Consider the following 27409-nt stretch of genomic DNA (forward strand, 5'->3'; position numbering starts at 1 on the left):
GTGCTTAGCTCTGGAAGATCCAATGGAGGACGTGGTGAGTACACAGCCCGGCAGGGCTGGGAGAGGAGGCTTCAGGCTAATTTAGTTCCAGGCTGCTTTAACAGAGTGCAGCCAGATGAGAGATGAGCTCAGTCGCTCTGCCTGGCTCAGACCCCAGAGAGGGCGGGGGTCAGCTCTGAAAGCCACATTTTTGAGGGGTTGTGAGTCGGTCAAAAGAGTTTAATACAGAAAACCAATGGTTCTAGATATTCTTAAGGAGAAAGGAGTTTAATACATGGATAAAGGGCTGCAGGAGTGGGAAACAGGAGGTTGCCACTGAAACTGCGGCATTGAAGAGCACGGCTGGAGTGGCCGGCCAGGCATGAAGGAGCTACTTGAATTCATGAAACAATGTGGATTCAACTGCTTCTTGAATTCATGAGGCCGGTAATGTGATATTGGAATGCTGGTTCAGCACCCACGCTTCCTTCCCCCTCCTTGCCTGTCAGCACAAACAGCCAAAAGATCAAAAGGCTGGCCTCCGTCTTGCTTCCTTTTCTTTGAGAACATACATAGGAACCTAATTCGCATCTAGAATCCTAGCAGCAGGGGTGTTTTGGAAGTAGGTTTCAGCTCTCCAGGCTCTAGTTACAGGAAGCCATACCAGAAGCAGATGGGAAGGGATGCTGACAGCCACCAGCCTTGCCTGGTACAGGGCCGATGGTCAAGTCTGCGTCCAGAGGGGCCCTGTGAGGAAAAGGCTGTGACATGCGGAGACTTAGGTATGTGGCTAATGCTCAGACTCAGCTCTTCAAGCTCTTCTGAGGCAGTGGGAGCAGCTGAGGTCTGTGGTGCTTATGCTGGAGGCCTGGAGCAGTGGAGGAAGGCAGACAGAATCCAGCTCTCTCTCCTGCTATATAGCACAGGGAACTATATCCAGTCACTTGTGATAGAACACAATGGAAGATAATGTGAGAAAAAGAATGTATATATATGTATAACTGGGTCACTTTGCTGTACTGCAGAAATGGACACTGTCAGTCATGTATGATTAAAAAGAATCCAGCTCTCTGAAAATGACACAGGAGGATGTTTACACAGCAGCTAGGCCATTGGTTAGGGAAGACACGGTACAAGTGGGTCTTGGATGGCTCATCTGGGACAGGTGTCCTGGTATTGCTTTGAGTGCTAGGATGCAGTTATTAGAGCCACTTCTGTGGCAAGGCCAGGCCTAAAGTGCACATTTTCCATGCTCTTGTCTGACTTGTCCCCATTTGTGTCTGATCCTGGGTCATGGGCACTTGTAGCATACTTGATCTCCCTCCAGCAGAGATGCGAGCAGGAAAGGTAAATGCTGCTTGTTTTTCTTTTATCTCAGCCGTTGAGAAAATCAAGTACGTGACTTTGAGGAAAAAATAGCATCCTGATCTGTCTCTGGGAAAAGAATTCGTAATGTGCCTATGGGTTTTCATGAATACTTTTTAGATTCTGATGGTTTTGACACTTGGAGGCTTAATTTCCAGCAAAGATGAGATGAGAGCATGTGACCTGGCCTCTGAACAGCATCTGTCCTAGTGGGGAAGCAGCCTGTCTTCAGTCACTCAGGCATAGAGGGGTATTTGATGGGGAAAAGCCTGGATGGTAAATACACAGTTGACCTTGGAACAACATGGATTTGAACTGCCTGTGTCCACTTTATATATGGATTTGTTTCGATAATAAATACCACATACCACACAGATAGGGAACCTCCGATACAGAGGGCCGACGTAAACTATACGCAGGTTTTCAGTTGCGCAGAGGCTGAGTGCCCTTAAGCCCTGCATGGTCCAAGCGTCAGCTGTATACTTGTCCTGGGTGAACTTCACTGGGTGTAGGTGATACAGTCCCAGAGGTTGACTGCAAAGCAGGTTTCTGTACATCAAGGGGTCTGTAGGTTGGACGACTCAAAAGACGGCCCTTTTCAACAAGTCCAGGGAAGGCGCCTAGCTCGACGCCCCTGATGTATAAGCGACAGTGTTTGTGGAGTGTCGTCCATGAGCTGCACCTTCTTTCCTGGGCAGTAAAAGAATAGTGGGATCATGCTAGGTTTTTTCCTAGCTCTACAAACCCACTCACTTACTAGTACATTCAAAGAGCATTCCTCGATCCCACCAAGTTATTTGCCATAACGTCGCTTGAAGAAAAAGAGACTCTTTGAAGAAAAAGAGACTATGGGCTAGATGCCTGTACCCTTCATAAGATTTGCAGTGGAATAATCTTTTTTTTTTTTTTTTGCTATTTCTTGGGCCACTCCTGTGGCACGTGGAGGTTCCCAGGCTAGAGGTTGAATTGGAGCTGTAGCCACCGGCCTATGCCAGAGCCACAGCAACTCGGACCCGAGCCACGTCTGTGACCTACACCACAGCTCACGGCAACGCCAGATCCTTGACCCACTGAGCAAGGGCAGGGACCGAACCTGCACCCTCGTTGTTCCTAGTTGCATTTGTTAACCACTGTGCCTGATGACAGGAACTCTGAAATAATCTTAACTTACGGGTGTTAACAAAATGAAGTCTGTTTGCTGGAGGCAAGTCTCTGTGGTCCTGACCCATGGGACACTTAACAGCAATGAGGTCTAAGAAAATGTATTTACCGTACTTGCAGAGGGCCCAACCTGGAGATAGCTAATTAGGTAAAATTCTTTCAAGTGTCTCCTTGTAAGAACTTGATTTTGATATAGTCATACTTAGAAAATAGTTGCACGAATGGTACAAAGAACTCTGTATCCTTGACCCAGATTGTCCAACTGTTCGTTTGTTGTCCTTTTATTCCTAAGAATGAGGACTTTCTCTTCCGTAAGTGCATCACACTTAACAAAAGCAGGAACTAGAGCAATGATACAATACTGGTATCTATAGCCCACAGCTCATTTTGACATTTTGCCAATCAGACTTTTTTTTTTTTTTTTTTGCTTTTTAGTGCTGCACTAGCAGCATATGCAAGTTCCCAGGCTAGGGGTTGAATCGGAGCTACAGCTGCCGGCCTATGCCACAGCCACAGCAATGCTGGATCCTTAACCCATGGAGCGAGGCCAGGGATTGAACCCATATCCTCATGGATACTAGTCAGATTTGTTTCTGCTGTACCACAATGGGCGCTCCACCAGTCACACATCTTTGGTGTTATTTAGTCTAAAACAGTTCCTCCATCTTTACCTTTCTTAACCTTGACATTTTGAAGAGTAAAGTCAGCTATTTTGTAGGGTATTCCTCGATTTGGGTTTGTCTGGTGTTTCCTTAGGATTAGTTTGAGGATATATGTTTCCCGGCAAGGAATTCACAGACACGATGCTATGACCCAAGTGCATCATAGAGGCATGTGATGTTGGTTTATCTAGTTCTTGCAGATGTTAACTTTCACTACTTGGTTGAGGTTAATGCTCTCTCTGCTGCGAAGTTACTATTTTTTCTTTTTGTAATTTTTTTTTCCCACCAATACATTGATTTATGCAACTACAGCACTTTTCCCTTTAGGACACATATCAGAAGATGGGTGGGGCTGGCTGGAGGGGGGGTGCTGGTGTCTCATTTTCTGAGACCTCCTGGGAAGTGCCTCATCTCTCTGGGTTTCATCTTTTTTTTTTTTTTTTTAATTACTCAAATGAATTTATCACATCTGTAGTTGTATAATGATCATAACAATCTGATTTCACAGGATTTCCATCCCACAGCCCAAGCACATCCCCCCACCCCCCAAACTGTCTCCTCCAGAGACCATAAGTTTTTCAATGTCTGTGAGTCAGCATCTGTTCTGCAAAGAAGTTCAGTCTGTCCTTTTTTCAGATTCCACATGTCAGTGAAAGCATTTGATGTTGGTGTCTCATTGTATGGCTGACTTCACTTAACATGATAGTTTCTAGGTCCATCCATGTTGTAAAAAATGCTGGTATTTCGTTCCTTTTAATGGCTGAGTAATATTCCACTGTGTATATGTACCACATCTTCTTGATCCACTCCTCTGTTGATGGACATTTAGGTTGTTTCCATGTTTTGGCTATTGTAAATAGTGCTGCAATGAACATTGGAGTACATGTGTCTTTGTGAGTCGTGGTTTTCTCTGGATAGATGCCCAGGAGTGGGATTGCTGGATCAAATGGTAGTTCTGTGTTTAGTTTTCTGAGGAATCTCCATACTGCTTTCCACTGTGGTTGCACCAATTTACAATCCCACCAGCAGTGCACTAGTGTTCCTTTTTCTCCACACCCTCTCTAGCACTTATTGTTTGTAGACTTTTTGATGATGGCCATTCTGGCTGTGTAAGGTGGTACCTCGGAGTGGTTTTGATTTGCATCTTTCTAATGATGAGTTACGTTAAATATCTTTTCATGTTTCTCGGCCATCTGTATGTCTTCTTTGGAGAATTGTCTGTTTCTGCCCATTTTTTGATAGGCTTGTTTGTTTTTTTGGTATGGAGCTACAGAAGTTGTATATAAATTTTGGAGATTAATCCCTTGTCAGTTGAATCACTTGCAAAGATTTTCTCCCATTCTGTGGGTTGTCTTTTTGTGTTGTTTAGGGTTTCCTTTGCTGTGCAGAAACTTTGAAGTTTGATTAGGTCCCATTTGTTTATTTTTGTTTTTGTTGTCAATACTCTGAGAGGTGGATCTGAGAAGATGTTGCTGTCGCTTATGTCAGAGAGTGTTTGGCCTATGTTTTCCTCTAAGAGTTTTATAATGTCTGGTCTTATATCTAGGTCTTTAATCCATCTGGAGTTTATTTTTGTGTATGGTGTTAGGGAGTGTTCTTATTTCATTCTTTTCCATGTGGCTGTCCAGTTTTCCCAGCACCACTTACTGAAGGGGCTGTCCTTTCTCCATTGTATATTCTTGCCTCCTTTGTCACAGATTAGTTGGCTGTAGATGCATGGGTTTAATTCTGGGCTTTCTATCCTGTTCCACTGATCTATATTTCTGTCTTTGTGCCAGTACCATGCGGTTTTGATGACTGTTGCTTTGTAGTATAGTCTGAAGTCCGGGAGCCTGAATCCTCCAGCTCCATTTTTCTTTTTCAGGATGTCTTTGGCTATCCTGGGTCTTTTGTGCTTCCAAACAAACTTTAAAATATTTTGTTCAAGTTCTGTGAAAAATGTCCTTGGTAATTTGATAGGGATTGCATTGAATCTGTAGATTGCCTTAGGTAGTATAGTCATTTTGATAATATTAACTCTTCCAATCCACGAGCATGGTATATCTTTCCATCTGTTTGTGTTATCTTTGATTTCTTTCATCAGTGTCTTATAGTTTTCAGAGTACAGGTCTTTTGTCTCTTTAGGTAGGTTTACTCCTAGATATTTTATTCTTTTGGATGTGATGGTAAACAGGATTGCTTCCCTAATTTCCTTTTCTGCTCTTTCATTGTTAGTGTATAGAAATACCATCGATTTCTGTGTATTGATTTTGTATCCTGCAACTTTGCCAAATTCGTGGATGAGCTCTAACAGTTTTCTGGTAGAGTCTTTAGGATTCTCTAGGTATAGTATCATGTCATCTGCAAATAGGGATAGTTTTACTTCTTCCTTTCCAATTTGGATTCCTTTTATTTCTTTTACTTATCTGATTGCTGTGGCTAGGACTTCCAGAACTATGTTGAAGAGTAGTGGCAAAAGCGGACATCCTTGTCTTGTTCCTGATCTCAGCGGGAATTCTTTCAGCTTTTCACCATTGAGAATGTTTGCTGTGGGTTTGTCGTATATGGGCTTTATTATGTTGAGGTAGGTTCCTGTTATGCCCACTTTCTGAAGGGTTTTTATCAGAAATGGGTGTTGGGTTTTGTCAAAGGCTTTTTCCGAGTCTATTGAGAGGATCATATGGTTTTTATTCTTCAGTTTGTTAATGTGGTGTATCACACTGATGGATTTGCGGATATTGAAGAACCCTTGCATCCCTGGGATAAATCCCCCATGATCATGATGTATAATCCTTTTAATGTATTGTTGGATTTGGTTTGCTAGTATTTTGTTGAGGATTTTTGCATTGACGTTCATCAGTGAAACTGGCCTATAGTTTTCTTTTTTTGTGGACTCTTTGTCTGGCTTTGGTACCAGGGTGATGGTGGCCTCATAGAATGAGTTTGGGAGTATCCCTTCCTCTGCAATTTTTTGAAATAGTTTCAGAAGGAGAGGTGTTAGCTCTTCTCCAAATGTTTGATAGAATTCGCCTGTGAAGCCATCTGGTCCTGGACTTTTGTTTGTTGGAAGTTTTTAAATCACAGTTTCAATTTCAGTTCTTGTGATTGGTCCATTCATCTTTTCTATTTCATCTTGGTTTAGTCTTGGAATATTGTATTTTTCTAAGAATTTGTCCATTTCTTCTAGGTTTTCCATTTTATTGGCATATAGTTGCATATAGTAGTCTCTTATGATCCTTTGTATTTCTGTGATGTCTGTTGTTCCTTCTCCTTTTTCATTTCTAATTTTATTGATTTGAGTCTTCTCCTTTTTTTGTTTGATAAGTCTGGCTAGGGGTTTATCAATTCTGTTGATCTTTTCAAAGAATCAGCTTTTCGTTTCATTGATCTTTTCTATGGTTTTCTTTGTTTCTATTTCAGTGATTTCTGCTTTGATCTTTATGATATCTTTCCTTCTACTAACTTTAGGTCTTGTCTGTTCTCTCTCGAGCTGCTTTAGATGTAAAGTTAGCTTGTTTATTTGAGCTTTTTCTTGTTTCCTGAAGTGGGCTTGTATTGCTATAAGCTTCCCTCTTAGAACAGCTTTTGCTGCATCCATAGGTTTTGGAGTGTTGTGTCTTCGTTGTCATTTGCTGCTAGGTATTTTTTTAATTTCCTCTTTGATTCCTTCAGTGATCCATTGGTTGTTTAGTAGCATGTTGTTTAGTCTGCATGTGTTTGTGTTTTTTGCAGTTTTTTTCTTGTTGATTTCCAGTCGTATAGTGTTGTGGTCAGAAAAGATGCTTAATATGATTTCAGTTTTCTTAAAGGTACTGAGGTTGGATTTGTAGCCCAGGATGTGATCAGTCTTAGAGAATGTTCCATGTGCACTTGAGAAGAGTGTGTATTCTGTTGCTTTTGGATGAAATGTCCTATAAATATCTATTAAGTCCATCTGGTTTAATGCATCATTCAGGGCCTCTGTTTCCTTATTGATTTTCTGTCTGGTTGATCTGTCCATTGCTGTAAGTGGGGTGTTAAAGTCCCCCGCTATGACTGTGTTATTGTTGATTCCTCCTTTCTTTTTTTATTGTCTTTTTGCTATTTCTTGGGCTGCTCCCACAGCATATGGAGTTTCCCAAGTTAGGGGTCTAATTGGAGCTGTAGCCGCCAGCCTACGCCAGAGCCACAGCAACGCAGGATCCGAGCCGCATCTGTGACCTACACCACAGCTCACAGCAACGCCGGATCCTTAACCCACTGAGCAAGGGCAGGGATCGAACCCACAACCTCATGGTTCCTAGTCGGATTCGTTACCCACTGCACCACGACAGGAACTCTGATTCCTCCTTTTAAGGTTGTTAGTAGTTGCCTTATATATTGTGGTGAACCTGTGTTGGGTGCATAGATATTTAAAATTGTTGTATCATCTTCTTGGATTGATCCTTTGATCATTATGTAATGTCCTTCTTTGTCCCTTAAAATATTCTTCATTTTAAAGTCTATTTTGTCTGATATGAGTATTGCTACTCCAGCATTCCTTTGATCCCCATTTGCATGAAATATTTTCTTCCATCCTCTCACTTTCAATTTGTATATGTCCCTAGAAGTGAAGTGGGTCTCTTGACGACAGCATATATATGGGTCTTGTTTTTGTATCCATTCAGCAAGTCTATGTCTTTTGGTTGGGGCGTTTAGTCCATTCACATTTAAGGTAATTATTGATATGTATGTTCTTATTGCCATTTTATTAATTGCTTTGGATTTGTTTTTGCTGCTCTTTTTTCTTCTTCTCATGTTCTTTACTGCCTATAGAAGTTCCTTTAGTATTTGTTGTAAGGCTGGTTTAGTGTTGCTGAATTCTCTCAGCTTTTGCTTATCTGTAAAGGTTTTGACTTCTCCTTCAAATGTGAATGAGAGCCTTGCTGGGTAGAGTAGTCTTGGTTGGAGGTTTTTTCCTTTCATCACATTAAGTATATCATGCCACTCCCTTCTGGCCTGCAAAGTTTCTGTTGAAAAATCTGCCGATAGCCTTATTGGGGTTCCCTTGTATGTTATTTGTTTCTTTTCCCTAGCTGCTTTCAAGATTTTCTCTGTCTTTAATTTTGGTCAGTTTGATTAATATGTGTCTCGGGGTGTTCCTCCTTGGGTTTATTTTATATGGTACTCGTTGTGCTTCCTGGATTTGAGTGAGTGATTCCTTTCCCCATGTTAGGGAAGTTTTCGGCTGTTATCTCTTGGAATATTTTTTCTGTCTCCTTCTCTCTCTCTCTCTTCTCCTTCTGGCACCTCTATAATACAGATGTTGGTGCGTTTAACATTGTCCCAGAGTTCTCTGAGACTCTTCATTTCTTTTCAGTCTTTTTTCTCTTTTCTGTTCTGCATCTGTAATTTCCACTAATCTGTCCTCCGCCTTGCTTATTCGTTCTTCTGCCTCGTGTATTCTGCTGTTAGCTGCCTCTAGTGAGTTTTTTACTTCAGTTATTGTATTTTGCATCTCTTCTTGTTTAAGTTTTATATCTTATATCTCTTTGCTGTTTCTTGTAAGTTATCCATCTTTTCCTCCAGTTTGTTTCCAATGTCTTGCATCATCTTCAGCATCAACAGTCTAAAGTCTTTTTCCTGGAGGCTAAGAATCTCCTCCTCGCTTAGCTGTTTTTCCGGGGTTTTTCCTTTCTCCCTCATCTGAGTTATAGTTTTCTGTCTTTTCATTTCTATAGGTTTTTGGTGTGGTGACCTTTTTACAGTTAATAAGAGTTATAGCCTTTCTTACTTCTGATGTCTGCTCCCCTGTGGCTGAAGTCGGTATGGGGGGCTTGCTGTAGGCTTCCTGATGGGAGGGGCTGATGCCTGCCCCCTGGTAGGTGGAGCTGATTCTAATCCCTCTGGTGGGTGGGGCTTAGTCTCTGGATGGGATTAGAGGCAGCTGTGTGCCTGAGAGGTCTTTAGGTAGCCTGTTTACTGAGGGGAGGGGCTGTGATCCCACCTGGATTGTTGTTTGCCCTGGGGCTTCTCAGTGCTGATTGACAGGTGGGGCCAGATTTTCCCAAAATGGCCACCTCCAGAGAAAGGCACTGCTGCTGAATATTCCCGAGAGCTTTGCTTCCAGTGTCCTTCCCTCACAACAAGCCACGTTCACCCGTTTTCCCAGATGTCCTCCAAGAACTGCTGTCAGGTTTGACCCAGATTCCCATGGAGACTTTGCTTTGCCCTGGGACCCAGTGCACATGAACATCTGTGTGCGCCTTTTAAGAATGGGGTCTCCGTTTCTCCCAGTCCCGTGGAGCACCTGTGCACAAGCCCAACTGGCCTTCAATGCCAGATGCTCCAGGGCTTTCTCCCCGCTCCAGATCCCCACACGTGAGAGTTTGATGTGGGGCTCAGAACTCTCACTCCTGTAGGTGAGTCTCTGTGAACCAATAAATTTCCAGTCTGTGGAGCTTCCCACCCAGGAAGGTATGGGGTTGTTTATATCGTGAAATTGCCCCTCCTACCTCTTGATGTGTCCTCCTCTTTTTCTTCTGGAGTAGGATATCTTTTTTAAGGTTTCCGGTCCATTTGGGTGAAGAGTGTTCAGTCTTTAGTTGTGAATTTTGTTGTTTTTAGGAGAGAAGTTGAGCTCCAATCCTTCTATTCTGCCATCCTAATCCTGTCTCTCTTCTCTCTTTTTGTAATTTTTAAGTAATTTGTGGAAATACACTTTAAGCCTGAAAATATCCTGTTCCTCATCAAACTTCTATCACTGAATTTTAGCCTTGATTGATGATTTTGGCAGAATCAGTTACTAAGATGGCTTCAAAATGGTGAGTGATTTTTCTAACTCCCAAGGTATTCTTGTATAAGCAGATGCTTTCTTTTCATTATTTTTTTTCATTTAATTATCATTATGGACTCTTAGATTCTTATTCTGTGAATGTTGTTATTATCATTTATCTTGATGCTCAGATTGTACTATATTTGTCCTGAGCTCTTTCAAGCTAGCTCCTGTATCTTCATCATTTTAAGCGTGCCTCCATAATTTCTGGCACAAGATATTCTAGCTGTCTTGTACTTTCCCTGCTTTAGCCCTGGAATTGGCCTTTTATCCAAGGAGATGGGTAGATGACATGAATGATGGGCCCAAACCAAGAAGTGAAATAGCATCCTGACAAGACAGACGGGATCTTTGGCCACACGGAGGCAAGAACTGCTTTCTGAGCAGTGGTGACAGTTGTGTTGTGACTACACCAGAGGGCCACGCTAGGCTTGACTTCATTTAGAAAGGATGATAATCACAGTGGATGAGGAGTTCCTGTCGTGGCTCAGTGGTTAACAAATCTGACTAGGAACCATGAGGTTGCGGGTTCGGTCCCTGGCCTTGCTCAGTGGGTTAAGGATCCAGCGTTGCTGTGAGCTGTGGTGTAGGTTGCAGACGCGGCTCGGATCCTGAGTTGCTGTGGCTCTGGCATTGGCCAGCATCTACAGCTCTGATTCGACCCCTAGCCTGGGAACCTCCATATGCCGCGGGAGCGGCCCTAGAAAAGGCAAAAAGGGGAAGAAAAAAATCACAATGGATGGGAGAAAAAGAACTGGTGGGATGAGCGCGTTCTTATTGGGAGACTACTCAGGTTTGGAACAAGCCCAGCAGACCCCGTGTGAGTCCTCCAAGAGGAACCATTCAGAGAAGAGCCTATCTGTGCTCTTGGGAGGAAGTGGGGAAGAAGGTGGGCCCAGGGCTGCTGCCGAGGACAGTGTAGGCTCAGGTGCTCTTCTAAGACCCAACTGGCTCTTAAGTGTTCTGGCCACACCACACCCACCCACCACTCCCTGTAGTCAGGACCTCCTGTGGTTACAGGGGGTGGTGGCCTCAGCAGGACTTGGAGGCTTGGATGATGAAGTTGTATTTGGTCCTTTTTTTTTTTTAAGTTGAAATATAGTTGAGTGACAGTGTTTTAGGTGTACAGCAAAGTTTAATTCAGTTATACACACGTGTGTGTGTGTATAGATTTAGATTTTTTACCATTATAGGTTATTACAAGATAATTGAATATAGTTCCCTGCACTATATAGTAGGTACTTGTTGTTTCCAGACAGAGAATAGACGTCCTTGGGGGACTCCAGAAGGTAGTGATACTAAGAATGGGGTTGGGTATGTATCCTTGTCTCTCCATCCATGCTTCAAGCATTTAGTGAGTTTGCTCTGTGTTGGGTATAGAGGATCAGCGAGGCTTGACCTCACAGGCCATAAGGGAAGAGGGAGGATCAAACAAATGAACAGACTTTCCATGCAGAGGATTTGGTGCCACCATGGGGATAACACAGGTGGGAGCATGGAGCACGTGACTAAGATCTGAAGAGATCAGGGAAGGGGGTCCATAGAACGGTGATGAAGTAAGATCTTGAAGTATTGGGTAGGATTTAGCCAGGGACATAGATTTGGGCGTAATTAAGGAAACAATAATCAGATGGAATAGGTTGTCTTGGGCAGGTCTGGCCTGCTGTGTGGGAGAGCCAGTCCTGCACCCTCACCCAGTGCAGGCTACTGCAGAGCAGTCTTCCCTAGCCACAGAAGAGCTAGCATGAGCTGGGTGTTCTGTGTTCCTCCCACTCTGCCTTCAGATGACTTGGCAGAAGATGGGCTGTGTGTGTGTCCCGGCTGCTGTTACAGAAGCCCTAGGTCACAGCCCCACTCACACCTCTCTGCCTACAAGTGCTTAACATTTGGTAGGGATCTTTCACCTTCTGGGCCTTGGTAGGCATCAGCACTCAGAATTCAATTCCTTCGGTAAAGAAGGGGCAGTAACCTCACCAAGTCAGTGCTTAATATACTGTTGATGGGATGTGGGGTTTAAGATGATTTTAGTGACATTGGAAGTATATGAGCCTCTATGAGGTTATGCTAATTAACTGCAGTAACAAATTTCCCCCAGATGTTTGTTTTTTCCTTTTTATGGCCGCATCCACAGCCTATAGAAGTTCCTGGGCTAGGAGCCAAATTGGAGCTGTAGATGCCAGCCTACACCACAGCCACAGCAACCCCAGATCCAAGTGACATCTGTGACCTATGCCACAACTTGTGACAATGCTGGATCCTTAACCCACCGAGTGAGGCCAGGGATGGAACATGCATCTTCATGGATATTAGTCAGGTTCTTAATCCACTGAGCCACAAGAGGAACCCTCAAATATTTGGTTTATTTGCTTGTAAATCTGTGGATATTTTCATTATAATAGTGTATTTTAAGACCACTAGCTTTTCACTTATAGTAGTTATGTAATTGTAAACTTTTATCTTTTTTTTTTTTTTTTCAGGGCTGCACCAAAAGCATATGGAAGTTCCCAGGCTAGGGGTTGAATTGGAGCTACAGCTGCCGGCCTGTGCCACAGCTCATGGCTATGCCAGATCTACTGAATGAGGCCAGGGCTTAAACTTGTATCCTCATGGTTACTAGTTGGATTCGTTTCCACTATATCCCAAAAGGAACTCCTAAACATTTCTTTTTGGTTAAGTGTTCTTGTATAGGATCCTGGGATGGAAAAAGGACGCTAGGTAATGACTAAGGAAATCTGAATAAACTATGGACATTAATGAGCCAGTAGACATAATATCATTACCCATCTGGTAAGGTTTTTTTGGGTTTTTTTTTTTTTTTTTGGTTTTTAGGGACGCGCCCATGGCACATGGCAGTTCCCAGGCTAGAGATCAAATCAGAGCTGTAGTCATTGGGCTAAGCCACAGCAACTTGGGATTCGAGCCGCATCTGCGACCTACACCAGACCTCACGGCAATGCCAGATCCTTAACCTACTGAGCAAGGGCCAGGGATCAAACCTGTATCCTCACGGATACTAGTTGCTTTCATGAACCGCTATGACACAATGGGAACTCCTATAAAATAGGATTTAAAAACATTTAAGCACTTTGTTCTCAACTGACATAAGGATATAGCAAAAACAATAAGATGCTGAGTGACTGAAGCTGGAGAAAATGTGGCCATGGATCTGAAAACCCTTTGCAGACCATCAAGCTACCCACACGAGGGACTTCGCTGTTGACATTCACCAAACCCACAGGGCATGCAGGACTGCAACTGCAGTCCCTGACTGATGCTCGAGGATACAGACCTTGGGATTCGGAATCTGTGGGAAGAGGCTGAGTGGACAAGATGGCCCGGGGTCTCCTGTCTCTTTCAGGGGAAGCAGTGGTGCCTGGGGGAGGTGGCGCAGTGATGGGACAGCATCTAGTGCACAGGAACCTTCGCATAGACCCAGACCCAGGAAAAGTCCCCCAAAAGTGCCTCTTTTAAAATATAGAATTTTATTTTGGTTACTGAAATTTTCATAAGCACTTGGTTCACAGAAAAGTCATTTCTTACAAAATATCAAAAGGCAGCATCTTGTACAGCGACTCACACTGGGGCCACAGAAAAGTGCAAAGGACAGTGATGGGGGGAGAGAGGCCCATGCTCTTGTGCTCAAAGTCCTCAGGGAAGCAGCCCATGCTCCCAGCTCCCACGAGCCCCCACCCTTCCCCACCTGGGAGAGCAGCACCGGGGGCCCTGGCAGAACCAGCCTGGAAAGCCAGCTGTGAGGTGCAGGACAACGATGCTACCAGGCTGGTGAGGCCCTGAGCGAAGGGCTGGGGACTGTTCTGGCTCAGCCGGGCCTGCATCAGGCTTCATTCCTTGAGCAGCGGGTCTGAACCTGCCTGGCCCTGGAACTTTGACACATTCACAGTTTGGTTCAGCACAACCCTTTCTCCTCTCCTCACTCAGGCTGCTACCTCAGCCCTGGCCCTGGTCTGGGGACACAGATGGTGACCCTCAGGGAGCTCAGGGCAGGAGAGTGGAACAGGAGGCAGAGGAGGGGGAGCAGTGCATCTGGAGGGTGTCCAGTGTCAAGCCTGGAAGGATGGGAGAACTTGGGTGTGTGCGGCTGGCAAGGAGGGCGCGCCTGGAAGAGGGGAGAGCGTGAGCCAAGGCACAGAGTGGGAAACCACGGGAGGGTCGGTAAAGGCAGGTCAGCATCCATGAGAACGTGGACACAGATGGGGGCCTGGGGCACATCCATCGCCACCGGTGTAGGGCCCAGGAGGGCGGCTGGTTCGGGTGTGCTTGTGGGATTTAAATCCTCGGTGCGGCAGGCACTGAGCCTGCTTACCTCCTCCTGAGTTTGGGAGCAACTGGAGGGGAGAGTGGAGTTGGCTGCCCACACCACCCAGCCCAGCGCTGTGGGGAAGCTGCCTCCACCCATGCCCTCCTGTTTCCAGTATGTCCCTGTCATCCCGGGGGCAGCCTGTCCCAAGCCCCCTCCATGTCTGAGAGAAACCAAACCCAACTCCTCCCATCTTGCAGCCAGCAGGGAGGGTGTGGCCGTGTCCCCAGAGGCTTGAGGACGAGGTCTGGGAATGGGGAGAGTTAGGGGGCTCTTTCCGCCTCTCACTAGAATCACTTTCTTCCCTTAGAATGAAAGCCGTTCTTCCCTGAGCAGAGGCGGGGTTTGGTGTATAAAGTACAGCTCCCTGTACCTTAACCGGAGACCCCTGCCCACCGTCTCCGTCTTGCTTCCCCCTAGCTCTTCATACACTCTACGAGAGCTCGAGGGAGGGCCTGGGGACCCACCACCTTCTGTTTCCATTTTCTCCTTGAAAAATAATGTCAAGTTCCTCCTGCTGAAGGTTTTGGAGGTACCTTGTGCTCAGTCCGCAGAAGACTCGGGGGCCTATTTTTTTCCGGGTGGTGCTAAGAGGACGGAGGAGCCCAGCGCCTTCACAAGAGCTACTTCCATCCTGGAGGCTGCAGCCTCATAGCTCGGTGGGCAGGGCCCGAGCCTGAGAGCAGGGCATGTGCTTGCTTCTGGAATCTTCAGACAGCCCCTGAGCTGCCCCACCCTGTGGCTCTCCACTCTCACAGGATCGTGCAGAAGATGCTGCGTTTGCTGTGGTAGCCACCTTCCACGTGGGCGGTGATCCTGGTCGCCATGGCTGTCACCTTCTGCCCACTGTGGGCAGCAGAGGGGCCTCGGAGAGAGTTTTCAAGGTGAGGCCGGGCTGGTGGGTTCACAAGGCGCCACGTGTCAGACCTGGAGGTGCAAAAATGAGAGGGAACTCTGAGCGTCTAGAGCATGTGCTGAATGCCCTGCACAACCGCATCTTTGCCTCAAGATCACTGGGTCCAGGTGTTTAAATCTAGGGAGGTTGCATCTCTACTTAAGTGAGAGCAGAAGGACATGTAATTCTAGTTCAAGCTCTCCCCTCAGTTCTGCATGTAACCTTGGACTAATTCCTTCTTGTCCTGGTTCCCCACCTTTAAACAAGGATCTAGATAAGACCAGTGGCTTTTGTTTTTTTCTTTCATTCCCCCACCCTCAACTTTTTTTCCAGATGTATGACCCTCGGCGTTAGACCAGCTTTATTCATAATCACCCAAGTCTAGAAACTACCTAAATATCCTTCAGCTGATGAATGGATAAACCATGTGGTACATCTGTACAACCGAGCACCACTCAGCGACAAAAAGAATGAATACCACAAGTGAACCCCAAATGCACTGGGTTAAGGGTAAGAAGCCAGATTTAGGAGTTCCCATCGTGGCGCAGTGGAAACAAATCCGACTAGGAACCATGAGGTTGCCGGTTTCCTACCTGGCCTCGCTCAGTGGGTTAAGGATCTGGCGTGGCTGTGATGTAGGCTGGCAGCTACAGCTCTGATTCAACTCCTAGCCTGGGAACCTCCATATGCCCCAAAAAGCAAAAAAATAAAGCCAGATGCCAAAGATTGCAGACTGTATTATTTCTTTTATATGACATTCTGGAAAATGCAAATCCATGGGGGGATAGAAACTGCTGGCTTTCCAGTCTCTTGACCTCTTGAGATGATGAAGCCTTGGGACAAATCAAAGGATAGTGAAGCTTTGATGAGGGCTTTCTGTCTTAAGTTACAAGGAACTGTCTCTTACAAACATCAAATTCTAAATTTCTTAAGTCAGTAACCATGTCTTCTCTTGTTTTGTTTTGTTTTAGGGCCGCACCTGCAGCATATGGAAGTTCCCAGGCTAGGGGTCAAATCGGAGCTCAGCTGCTGGCCTACACCACAGCTCATGGCAACACCAGATCCTTAACCCACTAGTGAGGCCAGGGATCAAATCTGCATCCTCCATGGATCCTAGTCAGATTTGTTAACCACTGAACGCCAAAGCAAACTCCTTCTCTCTACTTTTATGATAATACCATGAGTAGGACTATAAAAGTGTGGGTAGAGTCAGAGGTTGGCTACTGTGGGGTCAGTAAAAGCCTGGGGACTATGTTCAAAGAATTGCAAGCATTGTTTCTGGCAGCAGAGTGAGCTCCTGAGAAAGGGTGAGGAAGAAACAGGAAGTTAGGAGCAGGCAGTGCATGGTGCTGACAGGTCTGGCTGTACCCTGTACCCTCGGGTCTCCAAAGCGGGAGGAGGGATTGGACCCCGGGGAATTTGCAATATAACCTGTTGAGATATGGGAAGAAAATGGTAGAATTTCTACTTATACTTTCTGGGGGGTTTCCTCAAAAGATATTTTTCACTGAGAAAGGACGTAACAACAACAACAAGAGCAGAAATGATTACTCTAGAAAGAGAGGCTCCATCCAAGGTTTCTGACCATGCATATGACCTGACCAGAGCTGATTTAGAAAGATTACTCTGGCAGGACACAGAGGACAGCCTGCAGCGTCCAGGGTGGCTGACGGGGCAGGGGAACTGGGCAGGAAGCTGCTACGACGGGACAGAGGGATGAACAGGGCAGAGTGCTACCTCCAACCATGGCAGTAATCATTATTTTTACAACCAGTATTGCAAACTTGCAACCAATCAGCACAGAGTCCATCCGTAAACTGAAACGGCTGTACTGGTGACAGGGGCCATGGGGCAAGGTGAGGGGTGCTGACCTGAACCAGGGTGGAGGCAGTTGGGAAGAGGAGGGGCCAGGGACACAAACATTTTAGAAGCAGAATCAGGTGGACCTGGTAACTGAATGAAGGAGAGGCAAAGGTTTTGCTGCCAGCACAGCATGGATGGCGATGTCGTCAACATGGGGAACAGGGAAGGACAAAAAGGAGGGGGATGGTGAGTGAGAAGCAACTACACTGAGGCAGAAATACGAAAAACAAGGGACAAAAGGGGCAGCAGCACTTAACACTCAGACATGCTGCTAGGTAATATGACCTTATCTTAAATTGGTGTTACAAAGCCATTATTAACTGTATTTTACCAAGGCTCAGAGGTGTTAACTAACTTCCCCAAGGTCACACAGCTAGTAACTAACAGAGGTGAGATTTGAAACGACATATCACTGACTCTTTTTTTCTTTTTTTGGCTTTTTAGGGACGCACCGGCAGCATGTGGAAGTTCCTAGGCTAGGGGTCGAATCAGAGCTATAGCTGCCGGCCTATGCCAGAGTCACAGCAACTTGGGCTCCGAGCAGCATCTGAGACCTACACCACAGCTCACAGCAACGCCATATCCTTAACCCACTCTGCGAGGCCAGGGATTGAACCTGCCACCTCCTGGTTCCTAGTCGGATTTATTTCACCTGAGCCCCTATGGGAACTCCACCCCTGACTCTTTTGTTGTTGTTGTTTTTTGGGTTTTTTTTTTTTTTTTTTTTTTTTTTTGGCCTTTTTCTGGGGCCGCACCCACAGCATATGATGGTTCCCAGGCTAGGGGTCAAATCAGAGCTGTAGCCGCCAGCCTACGCCAGAGCCACAGCAACTCGGGATCCAAGCAGCATCTGGGACCTACACTGCAGCTCACGCAATGCCGGGTCCTTAACCCACTGAGCAAGGCCAGGGACCGAACCTGCCACCTCATGGTTCCTAGTCGGATTCATTAACTAACCACTGCTCCATGAAGGGAACTCCCACCCCTGACTCGTAAAGCTTATGCCCAGGTTCAGATCCTCAGCCCAGGCCTGACCCAAAGCCCAAGCACAGGCCTTTATCTGATCAGAGTCGAAAGCTGGCAGAACCAGGAAGCAAGGGCAGCTGCAGTCACTGGCCTGGCTTCCCCAGTGAACTCCCTGCGGTTCTAGCAAATGGGCTTGGGCAACCCCCGCACTTACTTTTTCTTGAAGACCAAGAACTTGTTGTTTTGCACGATGCATTCTTGGTTGCTGGGAATCTGCTGAAAGATGGTCTTGTTGCTCTTGCCCTGGAAGATGATGTTCTCCTGCACCAGAGCCTTGGCGTGGCCTTGCACTGCAATGCCATAGGCCCGGAATGAATGGATCCGGTTCTTTATTACCTGGGAGAGGCAGCCAGAGCTTGTCACACCTCAGGGACTCCTAGACTGGTAGGGGAGCCAGTAAGTGAATCACCAGTTATAAAACTGAGGGGTAAGATCATGCTAAATAGGTCAGCACGGAGCCATGGGAGCTCAGGGAAGGGCTATTGAGACTAGCCCAGAGGGAACCAGGGATGGCTTCCTGGAGGAGGTGATGGGTAAGCTATAGGAGTTTATTGGGTACAGAGCCGGGAAGAGTTATCCCAGGAAGGAGGAGCCATGTGTGAGGGCCTGGCAGAAAGGCAGGTGGGGCCAGAGGCTTGGGCCCCTGGTGACCCAACTGAGGCAAGAGCAAGCCCTCCTCTCCCTTCCTCTGCTCCCACAGAACTTGGATGTAAAACCAAGGAATTCTTCACTCCTTGTCTAAGTCACTGACTCATGGAGCCACAAAGCCAAAGAGAGGCTTTGGGACTGTAATTTCACAAGGTCAGGGGCTGGAGCTGGCTCAGTGTTGACACTCTGGCACCCAGCTCAGTGCTGTGTAAAAAGGGAGCTCAGAGCTCACCATCCCATGGGGAAGAGAACCAGGCGAAGGACCAGACGCAGAGCACCGTGGGAAGCCTACGGGTGGGCCCGAGCACCTTAGCAGGGGTCCAGAGGAGGGGTACCTCAAACAGCCTAGAGGGGCAGGGAGGGCTTCCTGGAGGTGACAGCCAGGCCGTAGGAAAGGGGGGAGAAGGCTACTCCAGTTATACAGGGAAGAGTGTGCAAAGGCCCTGAGACAAGACTTCTTCCCTCATTAAGCACATACTACAATCCTGTATGAAATTACTTTCTTAGGGGAAGAGAGCTAAAATAGCCCTAATCTTGCCCTGAAGACCACAAAAAAATGCCTTGGGTGGCACCCCCACCCCAGCTTCCTGCCCGCAACTCTTGTTTGCCTTTCAGAGCCCAGCTCATATGGCTCCTCCTGCATGAAGACCCACCTGCACCTCCCAGGCTGGGTTTTGGCAGCACCCTTGCAGAGTGCTGAGAGCTCATGCTTCCGCTCAGCAGGGAGGGCACGAGGGCTCTCCCAGGGCTGTGCCCTGAGTTGCACACACATCACACATACACACACACCTTTGTGTCGGATGTGGGCAGCAGCTGGAGCCCGCTGCCCCGGTTGCCAATGATGTCATTTTCAATGACGACGGTGCTGTCACCCTTGGTGATGATGCCGTGGCCCCTGTTGTCATAGATACCATTGCCCCGTAGCTCCACCTTGCACTGGGCCTCGACCTTGACCCCACTCTGGCGATTGCAGGAGATGCTGTTGTTGGCCATGCGGGTGAGCTGGCTGCTCTGGGCCACAGTGATGCCTCTGTCCCCGTTGGCATGGATCACATTGGTGATGACGTGCAGCGCCTCACTGCTCTGGACATAGAGTCCTGAGGCTACGGGTGCAGTGACAGGGGAGCAGAGAAAGTACGGGGGGTCCCAAGGTCAGTGCTGACAACATGAGCAGGAAAAGACTTCCTAGACCTGTGCACCCAAGAGAAGGCGGGGGAGGAGAGGTGGCACGCACAGAGCCAGCCCTTGGAGGTTACACCTTCCACGCTGATGACAAAAGCAACAGCAAGAAAACTCTGTTCTTCCTGGACCAAGTCCTCATGAAAGTGGTCAGGGAAACATGTGAGAAGACTCCTTCAGCTTTCGTCCTGCTCTGGAATGCCTCCTGTAGCACCCTCATCCTACCCTTTCTGCATGTGTAAGGGGGGGCGCTCACTACCTGCTCAAGGCTGCCCATTCTGCCTTTTAACAGACAGACCCACCTGCTAGAAATCTGTTTTGTTCCTCTTCCCATTCTGAGCTAGGATCTGCCTCAGTACTGTTTTGGAAAATTTTCTTAAGAAATTTCTTAGAGATACTATGTGCTTGTGGAAAACGAGCACGAAGCAGGCTTGGAGCGGCACGACTTGGACAGGAAGAAGCAGCATGGCAGGTGGACCAAGGGTGAGGAAGAGGACTCCACAGTGGTGACATCCACCCACCTCAGGAGCAAGAGGCCTGGGGCAGCGGTTGGAGGAGGGTGTGGAGGGCAACGACTATGGGGTCATATGGGAGCAGTCTAGGCTGTGAGCTTGCAGGCACGAAGCTTTTGATGCCCCCTGCCTGTTGCTTCTCCTGACTTGGTTGAGAACAGTAAAAATACATCAAGTATTTATGAATTGATGTGGCTTTGTTTGTCCGACTGGACAGCATGGCCAGGTGGAGGAAACCCTGAACTCCACAGGTGGAGGGGACAAAACTCATTTTCCGGATAAGTAGGCTGGGGCCACTGGCTAGCCAGCCCCCTGCCTCTGCCACTCCCAGGGTAATGAGCTTACTAGGGCCCAAGAACATCTTTAACAAGCCTTGCTCCATCAGCCCCCTGGAAGTGATTCTGCTCTTCAGCCAGGTTCAGGAGCCCTGGAGGCGTTTTGTTTTGAATTGGTCCTAAACTGTTTACGGCAATAAACCAAATATATTTAACATTTACGCAAATGTTTAACCTTCCAAAAAAAAATACAAAAAAAAAATTTTTTTTTTCACAAGCTGCAAAGCCAGGAAATAAGTTTCATTGGAGACACCACTGTTCTACCAAGGATAGACGGGAAGGGAACCTGTGATCTCAGCAGATGGCACACAAAGAAAAGGATGGACTCTGCCCTGGTCGGCAGGGGGAGCCCTAGAGTTAGAAAAATTCCACAATATTATTTTTTTCCCAATTCAATAAATACCTACTATCATTTTTATCAAGATTAAGATAACATGGATTTTAAATATTTTCTGTAGCTCTAAGAAAGAAAACAACATTGCTAATTAAACCATGATCTGCCGTCAACTGCAAGAGGCATCTCATCAGAAATGTGCAAGCGTGTGCAAAATGTGCATCTCAGAATTTGATGGGAAACACATATGCCAGGTGTGTGCCGGGGGAACTGACAGGAGTGGGATTCAATACCTTGCCTCAAGTTCACAGCCTGTCAGAGTTGATGAAACAGCCGCAGAGCCAAATACAGTCCCAGCAGCCCCAGGGCCTGGGGGAGGGCACAGGTGAAGGAGGGAGTGACGGAGGGGGAGGGCTGGGCGCAGGCGCAGGGGGCGCTGAGCTCCGAGTTGTTTGGGCTGTGTGAACGGGAGAAAGGGAACTGCAGGCTAGAGAAATAGAATGAGAAAGGCGGCATGGGGTGGGGGCTGGGGCAGAAAAGAACGGAGTCAAGTCCAGGGGGCTGGGGTACCAGGCTGGAAGGGCCTGAGGGTGATGAAGAGAGCAGGGGGGGTTTGGAGCAGGAGCTGCGAGGAGAGACGCTCACCTCCATTGTGATTCACACTGTTGGACTCAATCAGAGCTACTGTGACGGGCCGCCGCAGCGGGTCGTCATCCTTCTCCGGCTCCGGCTCCCAGAGGATGGCATCGCCGTCCTCGCTGAAGTTCTCCTGGGCCCCGTGGCCTCCAGGGAACTCCCCAGAGCCATCCTTCTGGCTGAACACTGCCAGTCCGTACAGGCCATTGTAGCTGACGTGGTTGCTGGTGACGTGGGGCAGGCTGGACGACATCATCCACACGCCACAGCCCTTATTCGCTGGGACAGGGAAAGGAGCCCGTCACTGATGCCGAGAGACGGGTGAGGCAGCACCCAGTGTCTCCCTGAGAGGGGAAGCAGAGAAGACCCTGGCTTGGGAGACAGAGTCCCTGATTTGCACATGGCCTTGGACAAGGCACGTGAGGGCCCGGGTGCAGGCTTCTCCTTCATACAGGAGGGGTAATAACAGGTCAGTCCCACAACTAGAATCAGTCCATGGGAGAGAAGTGCTCTGGGAGCTGTCAAGGCCGCACTTCCAGATCCAAAGCACACAGGCCCATGGTGGTAGTGCCACAGGTCCCTCCGTGCCGTGCCCATCTAGCCCAGCCCACCCTCCACAGAGAGGAAGGTGGTCTCAGTTTGAGTCCCAGCCCTACTACATCTTAGCTGTGTGACCTTCGGCAGGTTATTGAGCCTCTCTGTGCCTGAGTTTCCTCACCTTTAAGATGGACTGAAGAGCTGTACCTACCTCAGAAGGCAGTCATGAGGATTAAATGTGATCATGCATATAAAGGGCCTAGCAAGAGTCTCGCGCCTGAAAGTAGGTCAGCTATGATTATTATTAGAGATGCAGTCCAGAGAGATCGAGGCTCTGCCCAAAGTCACAGAATGAGTGCAAACACTCTCCTTTCTATGATTGCCCGATTTCTCTCATTATCTATTTAGTTTTCTGGATCAAAAGAAAGGATAAGAGGAGTTAGATGCCCATGTGTCAGAAGTGGCCCTGTCCTTAAATAAGATCCACCCCAGCCTTGTGCCATTTTAGGCGAGGATAAAGCGCTCTGCTTTGCGGACCCCATGGGGTCAGTTTGGATTAGAAGGTAACTTATGAGAGGCTCATGCCTCTGAGCGGGGCTGTGAGGCTGTGACCTTCAAATGAACAACTGGGTCTTTGAGGCCCAGGGGAAGGTGGAAACTTTCTCAGCACCCACAACTGGAGATGGACCTGGGCTTCCTGCCCCCAGGCGGGTCTGGGGCCCAACCGCTTCCCCTGGCAACACGCCCCTCACCGTAGATGGTGTTTCCTTCTATCAGGCCTTTGCCTTCATCCCCCACAACCACGCCATCAGAATAGCCGAAGCAGATGAGGTTGCTCCTGAGGGCGGGGACCCCTCCTCGGCGGATGTCCACACCTCCCCACTGATTCTCTCGGATGACATTTTCTATACAAAGAGGCGGAGAAGAGAGTGAAGGGCCACCTCCAGTGATGGCAACAAGGGCCCGGACAGCCTATAGAAAGGCAAGTGCGGAAGGATCCCTAGGTCCTCCCCTGTCAGCGGCAGCACCGTGACTCTTGTCTGGCGTTTTGACTTTCCAGGGACTTCTCTGCTGTCTGCTTTCCCCAAAGGCAAGGTTTGTGTTTGTCTCCTGCTCTCCTATAGCCCCAGTATCCACTGTGCCGAGCAGCCTGGAGGACTGATGATCAGGAATAAACTGGCTTTAAAGTCCCTCAGTCAAGGCCAGGCAGGGCTGTCTGTCCTGGGGGGCTGTCCTCAAGAGGGCTTGAAGCAGAATCCAGCCAATGCCCTCAGGCCCAGGGAGGCGCTCGCTTGTCCTCAGCCTCCCTCCCCCATCCTCTCTGTCTCTGGGAGTGAGGGGGCTGAAGAGTCTCAAGGTAGAAGGGGCGTCCTGGGACACTGCTGCCCTGGCACCGTGGCAGGGCAGACTCAGCCTCCTGTGACGAGACGGTCATGGCTCATGAGACCGTGTGTGACAGGGCCCCTCCTGCCTCTGGGACCCCATCCCATACTGCTCACCCCTCACTCTGCCCACACTGCAGTTACGTGAGTGGCCTCTGTGCTCAGGCATGCCCACCAGGGCTGTGCCCACAGGTGGCCTCAGGTGGAGTCCTGGCTCCTTTCCTGGGCTCTTTCCCATCACCCAGCTTCTGGCTTACATGTCACCTGCTCAGCAAGGCCTGCCCCGACCATATAATCCTAAAAACCCACACAGTTCCCCTATCACCTTATTTTAATTATCTGTAGAGCACTTGTCCCCCTCAGATAAGACTTTTCTTGAAAAGCAATATATGTTTTTTTTTTTTTGCTTCCTAAAAATCAGTTCCTGACAGCAGAAATCCTATCTGCTTTGTTCACGGCTGTATCCCCAACTCCTGTGTACAGTGTGTGCTCAAAAAGTGTCTGATAAATGAAGGAAGGCTGGATTCAGTCAAGCGGATTCACTGGCCCAATATTTACTGGATCTCTTTAATGCCCCAGGTATGCCTATGCTCTGGGCTGTATGTCTACACGGATGTACCAGACAGACCTGATCCCTGCCTTCCAGAACACAGCACAGGAGACTGACATTAACCAGGTCACAGGAAATGAAGTAAAATATCCTGCAAGCCTACTGGGTACAGTCAGTGTGTATATGTATGACGGGAGGTCAGGGTGGGCTTCCCTGAGGAAGTGACACTCGGGCTCAGACTCGAAGGATGAGCAGGAGTTGGCCAGGCAGAGGGAAGTGGGGATGGGTTGTCAGAGCAGCAAAAGCCAAGAGGAGGGATTCAGATGGTTTGTGCCGCCTAAAAGTTTCTGACTGTCATGTGAGCCGTTCATTCAGATCCTGTAAGCACCAGGCTGGCAAGGAGCAGACACCCCCTCCCCTGCCTGATAAGCATGGCCAGTGCATGGAGTTGGCATCCCTGGGTGCCACCCACTGTCATGGAAGCCAGTCTGTTGAGGTGAAGGATGGGGCTGGTAGGAAGCCAGGGCTTGGCTGGGGTTGCCTGGCCGGCCGCAGCTCCAGGCAATTCCTCTCCTACCTGTGATGAGGCCTCTGCCGTTCTCGTTCACAGCTATGCCGGCCGCATGGCCCCTGAAAATGTGGTTCCGGCTAGAATGGAAGAAGACAAAAAGTTGAGACCAGACCCATGTCATGGATCAAAGACAAGGCCCATCAAGGGGGCTTCCTTTTGTGGGCTTCCCAGAAGGCTCAGGTCCACAGGGGCATGAAGCACCTCCTCAAGCCCCAGATGCCAGGCAGTTAGCAACCTTGTTACCACTGACCCACAAGGATGTCCATGTCCCTGCAGCCTCTCTGGACCATTATCCACATAGAAACACCAGGGTGGTTTTTTTGGCCATGCCTGCAGCATGTGGAAGTTCCCAGGCTAGGGATCAAACCTATGTCACAGTAGCAACCTGAGACGCTGTGGTGACAATACCCGATCCTTAACCCTCCATGCCACCAGGGAGCTTTAGAAACACGAATGTCATCATTGTGCATGATGACAGGTAAAGTTTTAGTGGTGTCAAGAATTCCTAGGAGGTTGTGTTACGCTTGTCTGGGAGCGATCTGTGTCCACAGCCTGAATCAGACCCTGCCTGTAACAAGCCTACCAGCTTCTGTTTGTATCTAACAGCTACTCTTTACCTTCTTTTCTGTTAACTCCATCACCTATCCACTGAATCAAAACATAAAACAATCACATGTGTTGTCAAAAAGAAAACCAGATTTTTTTTTAGGGCCGCACCTGCGGCATATGGAGGTTCCCAGGCTAGGGGTCCAATGGGAGGTGGAGCCGCCAGCCTACGCCAGAGCCACAGCAACTTGGGATCCGAGCCGCATCTGCAACCTACACCACAGCTGAGGGCAACGCCGGATCCTTAACCCGCTGAGCAAGGCCAGGGATCGAACCCACCACCCCATGGTTCCTAGCCATCGGATCCGTTAACCACTGAGCCATGATGGGAACTCCAAGGATGTGGGTTTGATCCCTGGCCTCACTCAGTGGGTCGGGGATTCAGCCTTGCCATGAGCTGTTGTGTAGGTCACAGACACAGCTGGGTTAAGGATCCTGCGTGGCTGTGGCTGTGGTGTAGGCTGGCAGCTGTAGCTCTGATTCGATCCCTAGCCTGGGAACCTCCATAGGCTGCAGGTGCGGTCCTAAAAAGCAAAGCAAAACAAAACAAAACACTCTGTTTTTTCTCAGACAGATCTGAAGCATCTGCTTTGATGTGGCGATGACGCAATCAGCTGATGGTTACTCCAGATTTCTGGAATTCAGGGTTAGATGCAGGCTCCGGGCTAGGGCATGCCTCATCCACACATCCATGTTTCTCAGAGCCATGCCATAGCAGCAAATGCATGGCTGGTATACTTTTAATGCAAATCTCACCTTCGGGAAGGACCTGTGGCCACTTGGAGAAACACGTATGTGTGTGTATATTCAGGGTGGGCAGAATAAAGAGAAAGGAGGTATCAGAAAACTTCAGCAAAGGGGGACAGATCATTGCTCCAAGAACCAAGGGTAGGACGGTAAATACAGATGAGCCAGTCTGAGTCCTGCAGCCAAAGGCAAAAAAGAGAGACCCAATAGGCTATACATATGACTCTCACTGGCAAACAAATATGCTGTGGTTTGCCTTATCTAGGCCACTCCAGGAATCTCAAAATGCATAAGAACATAAGAAAAAGAATGTTATCTATATATATGACGGGGTCACTTAGCTGTACAACAGAAACTGGCACAACACTGTAAATCAACTATACTTTCTTTTTTTTTTTTTTTTTGTCTTTTTAGGGCTGCAACCACAGCTCATGGAGGCTCCCAGGCTAGGGGTCCAATCGGAGCTATAGCCACTGGCCTGTGTCACAGCCAGAGCAACTCCAGATCCAAGCCACGTTTGCAACCTACAATGCAGCTCGCGGGAACTCTGGATCCTTAACCCACTGACTGAGGCCAGAGATCAAACCTGCGTCCTCATGGATACTAGTCAGATTCATTTCTGCTGAGCCACGACGGGAACTCCTTGTTTTTTTTTTTTTTTTTTTAATCAACTATACTTTAATAAAAACATATACAAATAAAACTTTTATCTTACTAAATTAAAAAAAATGGAAAAAAGGGAAAAAAACATGGAATGATGCAGGGAAAAGTTCTCTGAATACAATTGCTGCACATTAATGCCAGTTATTTTTGTAAAGCTCAGATATCACTGTGTGAGTTTTCTGCTCAAATTATGATTCCCCATTATCTAGACAGAATAAACTCCACATTCCTCAATGGACTACATAAGGCCTTCTTCACCCAGCACAAAGCTCTCCACAACACTGCATAGCAAAGATGGACTGCCACAAGGATATAAAAAAGTCAGGCTGCAGTGACCACAGGATCCAACACTGTCTGGGCCAGTCCTGATTTAAGATGTTTTACACCCACGTGTCAGGCTTCCTCAAACCCCAGCAACCTGTGTGTTAACCCCCAAATCTGCTGTGCTCTGCTGCCTTTGCTCGTGCTGCTCCCTCCACTGACGTCCACTCTCCATTTCCATGAGCGTCCAAGCTCTACCCACATTTCAAAGTCAAACTCCAATGCCACCTCCGAAATGAGGCCTTCCCACAGCCCCCTAGTCAGAATGATTCTCTCCCTCTCCTGGCACTACTTGCATAGCATTCATCACAGTCCACTGTATGAGAGTTGGAGGGCACATCCACAGC

At 47.8% G+C, this 27409-nt stretch overlaps 1 protein-coding gene across 8 annotated transcripts in view; it reads right to left on the reverse strand.

The window, feature by feature from the left end:
- Window positions 1–13404: 13404 nt before the first annotated feature.
- Window positions 13405–27409, reverse strand: part of FBXO10 (F-box protein 10) — a 96507-nt gene continuing 82502 nt past the window's right edge. For 2 of the 8 annotated variants that reach the window (XR_014824094.1, XR_002336813.2), the window contains exons 6-11: window positions 24732–24802; window positions 22975–23127; window positions 21695–21964; window positions 19479–19792; window positions 18196–18422; window positions 13405–15184 (exon numbers count right to left, since the gene is read on the reverse strand). Coding sequence is in view for 3 of the 8 variants with exons in the window: in XM_084989949.1 (XP_084846075.1) it covers window positions 15010–15184; window positions 18196–18377; window positions 19479–19792; window positions 21695–21964; window positions 22975–23127; window positions 24732–24802 (1165 nt within the window). In the remaining 5 variants the exon portion in view is untranslated. Of the gene's footprint in view, window positions 15185–18195; window positions 18423–19478; window positions 19881–21694; window positions 21965–22974; window positions 23128–24731; window positions 24803–27409 lie in introns of all 8 variants that reach the window. The other 6 variants (XM_084989949.1, XM_021066152.2, XR_014824097.1 and 3 more) reach the window with 5 other exon arrangements.

This window comes from Sus scrofa, chromosome 1 (genome assembly GCF_054392235.1).
Source record: "Sus scrofa isolate SSC_HxYL_T2T_F1_AM1 chromosome 1, Sscrofa_HxYL_maternal_Yorkshire_Landrace_v2.0, whole genome shotgun sequence".
Lineage (NCBI taxonomy): Eukaryota > Metazoa > Chordata > Mammalia > Artiodactyla > Suidae > Sus > Sus scrofa.